The sequence below is a fragment of the Papaver somniferum genome, chromosome 7 (assembly GCF_003573695.1).
Source record: "Papaver somniferum cultivar HN1 chromosome 7, ASM357369v1, whole genome shotgun sequence".
In the NCBI taxonomy this organism is placed as follows: domain Eukaryota; kingdom Viridiplantae; phylum Streptophyta; class Magnoliopsida; order Ranunculales; family Papaveraceae; genus Papaver; species Papaver somniferum.
In genome coordinates, this window is record NC_039364.1 from 133,580,537 (window position 1) to 133,587,731 (window position 7,195).

General features: G+C 38.3%; 1 protein-coding gene across 2 annotated transcripts; it reads right to left on the reverse strand.

Annotated features, from left to right (window-relative positions):
• Positions 1–795: 795 nt before the first annotated feature.
• LOC113298469 (proline-rich receptor-like protein kinase PERK8) lies at positions 796–5,989 on the reverse strand. 2 transcript variants are annotated; one of them, XM_026547224.1, is made up of 10 exons: positions 5,850–5,989; positions 5,639–5,695; positions 4,186–5,460; positions 3,396–3,815; positions 3,218–3,301; positions 2,834–2,904; positions 2,662–2,738; positions 2,388–2,535; positions 1,505–1,666; positions 796–1,370 (listed from the first exon to the last, which is right to left on the reverse strand). In XM_026547224.1, the coding sequence occupies exons 3-10, from the start codon at positions 5,135–5,137 to the stop codon at positions 1,191–1,193; spliced, it is 2,094 nt and encodes a 697-aa protein (XP_026403009.1). In that variant the 5' UTR covers positions 5,138–5,460; positions 5,639–5,695; positions 5,850–5,989; the 3' UTR covers positions 796–1,190. The 2 variants fall into 2 exon arrangements, with proteins under 2 accessions (XP_026403009.1, XP_026403008.1); XM_026547223.1 differs by lacking the exon at positions 5,850–5,989 and having other exon boundaries at positions 5,639–5,807.
• Between the last annotated feature and the right edge of the window lie 1,206 nt (positions 5,990–7,195).

The following is a 7,195-nucleotide window of genomic DNA, read 5'->3' on the forward strand; positions in this document are numbered from 1 at the left end:
GAAAGAAGCGTTTGTTTGTTTTTTTCCAAAGAATTAATGGAAGAGAGAAATGGTGATGTCGAAAATGGAAGAAGGATAATGGGAAGCGATTCCTTGTTTAAGGAATAATACTCTTTCTCTTCTTGAGAGGATTTAGTAAGGGTGAAGCAACAAGGAATATGTTGTCGAAAGAGTAATGAAATGATGTGACTTGAATGGATTGGATTACTTAATGCTGAAAACTGGTTTAACTTACTGATTGTAGTCATCAAAAATGTGTCAAGACTCAAGAGGCTCTATATCTAACACCAAAGAATATCAGAGTGCTAATGTAAATGGAGCCCGGAGGACCTCAAGGGGATGAAAATTCTGAAGAAGGAAGAAGTTTTTATTAGTTCAGTTATGGAGACTGCGACTGCAAGATTACTTGCATTTTATTTCTTTCAAGTTTTTTGCATGTCTTTCAAGGAAGAACTTGACTTCCTTCTGAAAAATCAAGAGGATGATTAGTTAATTCCATATCAATCACAGGCACGCACAAAATTGCAGGTGAAACTAATCTTGAAACATTTATATACTTTTCTTCAAGGATAAAATAGAGCAATAGTATTTGACAATTCCGCGATATCTAAACCACTGGAAGTAACTCATGTTATGTTAGTTAATTACACTTTGATCATCCGATCTGCCGGATGATTTCTTTCTTTTATAAAGTTTGATTTCAAGGAATTGAAGAAAGTATGGCATGTTGCCATGTTCAGTGGGCTCATACTGGGAATCAAGATAACTTAAAGGCCAGCTGTGGCAGCCAAAAAATAAATAAACAAAAAGAATAACCATTTATTAAGAAGAACTCTGCAAAAAATATTGACAGCAAAGAAAATTTGCATAATAAAAATACATAAAAAAGGGGGAAAGAAAAATTATGTGGCAGTGGAGAGAATAGGGAACATGGTAACGTGATCTTACTCAGAGTTTCACACCCAGGGGCCAGGTCTCCTAACCTATAAACAGATCTACAAATACTTTGAAAAGGCGTAACATGTACAACTAAATCGACAGATTTACCATGGGTAACTTTTGTTTTTAAGAAATGGAGATTTACCTTCCGGTAATCCTACATCTCAGTTTGTCCCTTCAAAGATCTAGAAAGACCAGTCTCTCCGCCCCTCCCTCCTTCCCTCCCTCTCTATGACAATGACTGTGTACTATCAAGTATAGCTACCTCGACTAAAAAAATCAGTACTGTAATCCTGACCGCCAAATGCCATCCTTTGAAACAACCTGATCTCAGCAGACTGCTGTCTTGAATCAAACACCTCACTTTGGCCTGCCCTCATTCCATTGTTTATATCTGAATCATCATCTATACATTCTAAAGCCCTCACCACCTGAGACATAATTTTCCAGAATAAAAAAAAATCATATTCTACCTCCTTCCTAGATTTTCCAAAAAAAAAAAAAAAAAAAGGTTCAAAGAAAATGGGAGAATCGGGTCAGATAGGCAAGTTAAAGAGCTGAATACCTGACCCATACTAGGTCTCTTCGTAGCTGAATGCCGCACACAAGTTGCAGCTGCTTCAACCATCCGGAACATCTCAGTTGGTACATAGTTTCCTTTGAGCTTTGGGTCCACCAATCCATCAAAGTCTCTTTTGTCAAGTGCATCACTAAGTAATGGCCGAGCCTGCAGAAACAGGATCATTCTACTTAAGTGTATAGTCAGTAGAAACCTATTGTTTTGTGGGTTTCACAATTACTTCAAGCTCATATCTTGGCCTCGGAAATTGAACCACTTTGCAGAACAAAAAGGAGATGAAGCCAGTTTTATGACACTATGTCGAGAAGTTACACCAGGGAAATAATGGTAGCTTTAGTGACCAAAAGATGAATCATATTTGAAGGCAAATCAAACCTTGAGATATAGAGGTGAGGAACCTGCCAAATGGAAGAGAACGCTAAGCTATGGACATAGTACAAAACAACAAAACCCGTGATCACAACTAACTCGAAAAGGGAAGGATATCCACAAATCTCAAGTTCAGATGCACCCAGAGTTCTACACTAACTTCTGCCACGCTTTCACATCATCACATATAATAATGACATTAGGCCATAAATATTACACATTCTTTACACTTCAAAAATCCACGGAGAGAGAGCTTTCATGCCAATGTTTCTTTTGTAACTTAGTTGCCCAGATACACTTCTCTGGTTTTTCGCTTAAACTATCTTTTTGTAGAAAGAGAGAAGCAACATTGCTTGCACTATACAGCCCTTATCCCTCTGGATAATCAAAGTATACATTGTTTTCACCTTTTTTACTAGATTAGAATCTAGAAAAGTATGTCCAGCAAACAAGTAAAAAGTATGGAACAACTTGCATTAAATTAAAAAAAAGAGCTTACCCATTCAACCAGGCTCTCGTCTCCTAAAGGTTGAGACGCGTCCACAGGCTTGCGCCCGGAAATTAATTCTAGCAGCACAACCCCGAATGAGTACACATCAGACTTTTCAGTCAACTTCCCACTAGATGCATATTCAGGAGCCAGGTATCTGAAAATTAGACAACAAACTTCTTCACGTCTAGTTTGTGTGGTCTATTAATTGATTTTCTTCCGATAACATCCCTTGTGACCTAGTTTCTCTAGAGGATAGTGAGGTAAGTGAAGGAGATTGTACCCAAAGGTTCCCATTACACGAGTGGAAACATGTGTGTTAGCATCCAATGCCAACCTTGCGAGCCCAAAATCTGAAACCTGTAAAATGAGAAGGGCCAAAAGAAAGTAAGAAAGTAAACCACGGCAACAAGGAAAGGTATACAAAGAAAGGAGTTGAAACAAGGTGGGCATACCAAAGCATCAAAATTATTATCTAATAGAATGTTCGATGACTTGATATCCCTGTGTATTATCCGAGGATGACCTTAAAAAAACACAAAGAGACAATAATCCATTAGTAAAAGTATGAGTAGGAAAAATTCCACTCTGTCAATAAAGCTGTAGGAACTGCTTTTGGTAGTTTTCAAATATTTTTCTCCATAACGATAATGTTCGATGCACCACAACATATATGAAATATCTACTACCATAAACATTTTTTGCTTGAAAATATAATCAAATCACCAATTTCACTGATTACATTCCTTCGAACCCATAAGAATGATTTTCAGAAGCAAATAGGCGAAGATGTTAGACATCCTTGCTTCTGAAGCTACAAAGACAGGAAAGGTACTCACAATATTCGTGCAGGTAAGCTATTCCACGAGCTGCACCAGTGGCAACTTTAAGTCGAGTTGCCCAATCCATCGCAGAATTTTCCCCTACCAAAAATACAAAGGAAGGATGTTAACAATTCCAAGCTTAGAAACAACGCGCCACTTCTCCTTTTTTTCCTTTCATGAAATCACATCTTACCATGGAGATGAAAATATAGGGTATTGTTTGGAACAAAGTCGTAAATAAGCAGTCTTTGGTTATCAGATATGCAATACCCTACAAGTGAAACCAAATGACGATGGTGCACGCGACTAATCGTCTCGACTTCAGCTCTGAATTCACGTTCTCCCTGCGAACCACCAATCTTTAATTGTTTTATAGCCACTTCTCTTCCATCAGCTAAATTTCCTTTATAAACACAACCGAAACCGCCTTCTCCCAAAAGATTGCGATCTGAAAACCCATCTGTAACTTCCAACAGTTCCTCATATGTGAACAATGCCCTTGAGTTGCTTAATCCACCAGGATCCGGTTGTGAATGTGTAAAATCACTGGCTGCACCACTTGGTCCACTTCCTATTAGAGGAACTGGAGACTGGGATTTAAACATAGATAGATCTGAAAAGCAAATTCATGACATCTTAATACAATCTCAATCACTTTTGAGTTAGAAAATATATGTTTTGATATGGTATTGCAGGTGACAAGCTCATTGGAGAACATGGTCACAAATTCACATATTGTCTTTAACTACAAGTCCAATAAAAAATGGAACTTTTCACAATGTACTATCATTTTGACCTGATTCTTATCATATGTTATTGTGAATAATAATTATTAACCTTAAGTGGCAAATTGAACCAAATGCCAAGTCCACCTAAGAAGGATATTTAAATGTGAGTGCTTCATAAAATGGATGTTTACAATGGCAATAATAACAAAATAAAACCATGATCCAGTAACAAACGAAGTACTTTTAATGCATTACCCGACCGTGGGGAAGAATCGAAAGGAGAAGGCAAAACGTAGCCACCACGATATCCAGCATTTCTTTGCTTTCGTTTCTTCCGGTACAGGAAGCCTACGACAAAGAGAATAATCGCAACAGCGCCTAATGCGACAGCAATAGCCACTATGGTATTTGAATTACTTCCCTTATGACCTGCAGAAGCTTGTGGCGGTGAATCAGGAACTTTGGGACTTGGATTTGGGAGTAATCCCCCACCTGTAGAATTTGAAGGAGGAGCAGGAGGAGATGGAGGAGCGGGAGTAAATGGAGTAGGAGGTGTTGGTTGTGAAAGTGGTGGAGGTGCTTTTGGAGGGGAATTTGTGGGGGGTGGAGATGCAGGATCAGATGGGGGAGGTGGACTATTGGTAGGAGGAGGAGGTGGTGAATTATCAGATGCTGGAGGTGAATTTCCAGGTGGATTAGCTGATGGCGGTGGAAAACTAGGGGGAGGAGAGGAAACATCAGGTGGTGGTGGAGAAGGAGAAATTGTTTGAGGAGGTGGTGTGGAGGGCGGGGAAGGGGGAACTGTGGGAGGTGAACTTTCAGTGGGAGGTGGTGGTGATAGTACTGGAGGAGGAGGTGGTGGGGACACAACTGGAGGGGAAGATGGTGGAGGAGTGAGAACAGGTGGAGAAGTTGGAGGCAATGGATCAGGTGGTGGTGGTGATGTTGATGATGGTGGTGGAGGTGACAATGGTATGGGTGGAGGCGACAAGGGTAAAGGTGGAGGTGCACCAGGAATGGGTGGAGATGCACCGGGAATGGGAGTAGGAGGCAATTGCGGTGGTGGCGCTGAAGGTGTGGATGGAGTTGAAGGGGCTGGTGGATCAGATGTTGCATTTGGTTGAACTGTAGTGGGTGGTGGTGAATTTGTAGTAGGATCTGTAGGAGGTGATGAAATTGGTGGAACCACAGTAGGAGAAGAAGCCATTTTCAAGAAACAAATATTTTACTTAAGAATTCAATTTAAAAGATTACACAAATCAATTGAGAAGAACTCCTGATAATATCTTCATCTTGAAAATCTAGTAGCAATCTTTCCTCCCACATCTCAATTTGAACACTTTGAAAACCAAGTACAATTACTCCAATACTTCCATCAAAACTGCAAATCAACTCAAAGTTGCTATCTTTTCTCCTCTAGGTACCAAATTAAACCTAGAAACTTCCAAGTCAACCAAGTTAGACCACCCAGAGATTCCAAATCTCCAACTCGATAACCACCAGCAGAGTTTCCAATTAGTAACCCTAGAACTGAAACAAAACCAGTAACAAAAATTGATTTCAACAATCCCAAAAATAAAAGACCAATCTCAAAACCCCAGAACTTGAATAATGAACTCAAATCAACAATGTGAACAAAATAAAAACAAACAATTAAATTAGTGAAAATAAAACAAAAATAAAATGCCGAAATTTCCAGGAAGATTACCTAATAATAATACTAAAACTAAATGTAGAATTCTTCACTTTTCCAGAGGAAGCAATTCTGTTCGTCAAAACAATATTAAAGAGTTGAAGAAGAATACTCAGTAGTCAGTACGAAATAAAAGAATAAGTCTAAATTGTACTCCCTAAAACGACGTGAGAAGGACCTGCGAATACGTTTCTTTATTAGAGTTCTACTGAGTTATGAAACTAACCATATAAATCAGCAACTAGATACTGCAAATCAAATCGATCCTCGTATGTGGTTCCCGAGTAAAGAGGGTAAACAGCTCCGCCACCGGCTTGACTCGAACCAATTTTTTACTCTTTTCACTCCGATTTCATTTGACTTTTTGATCTGTTCTGGTTAAAGGTTCCAAAACGACCGTTTTTTTCACGGTCATGGCCGTTTATATCACGCCGTCTATTCACCGAATCTAACCGATGTGGAGATATTTTTTTTACATTACACCCGGGTCTGGTGTGAACTCTCTCACAGTCCCACACAAGTGACACAACCCAACAACAGTTTGTGGTGTACTTTTTTTTTTTTTTTGTCTTTTGTTATTTGTTGCTTTTGGGAACGTGCTATTCCTTGAGATTTAAGTTTGTCAACCCCCATATGGAACACAATAATTACAATAGCGTGAGTTTTTTTTTTTCTTCAAACAATAGCGTGAGTGTGATCTTCCACTTACCTTTGCTTAAAACAAAACATTAAATTATAATTTAAAAATTTACCAGGCTAGTCCGAGACCTGTATGTATTATTTGAGGCCTCGAAAAAAAAATTGGATCATTACGAAAATCCTTTATTCAACCATTTTTCTTAATTGTTAATTTTCCTTATTAATTATTGTTAATTCGGATGATTAATTGATATTTAATTTGTTCATCTAGAAATCAAATAATGTTAATTCATCGTCAAAAAATCAAAAAAAAATGATTTTTTAGAAAAAATATCAACATAGAATCGATGGATGATCATGCACTCGTAGATCGATTCTGGGTTGATGTTCTTCATTCACGAAGAACACCAAGAATCGATGTATAAGACTTAGTACATAGCCCGGTCGTTCTTGATAAGCATCAACATAAAATCGGCATATTGAAAAAGTGGATCTAACAACCACACCCAATATTTCATTTAGGCAATCTGTATGGACTCACTCCAATATATTTTCAAGAGAATCAACTGGACAGTCAAACTCAATCAAGGAAAATACATCCAAGAGTTATATCTCAATTTCTCAAATCAATCTGCAATCGAGCAGATAGAAATCTGTGAGCCTGATTAATATGAGAAATAACTTGGATGGTACCAAAGGCCAATATCCAAGCGTCAATCAATTTCAATCAACAACCAAAGGTTGGATTCACCAATTGATTGAACTGCGCACAACCTGTGATATTTCAATTATATAAAAATATAATGCGTAAAAGAAATAACACAGGCACATAAATTTTGTTAACGAGGAAACTGCAAATGCAGAAAAATCCCGGGACCTAGTCCAGATTTGAACACCATAATGTATTAAGATGCTACACACTCTAGCCTACTA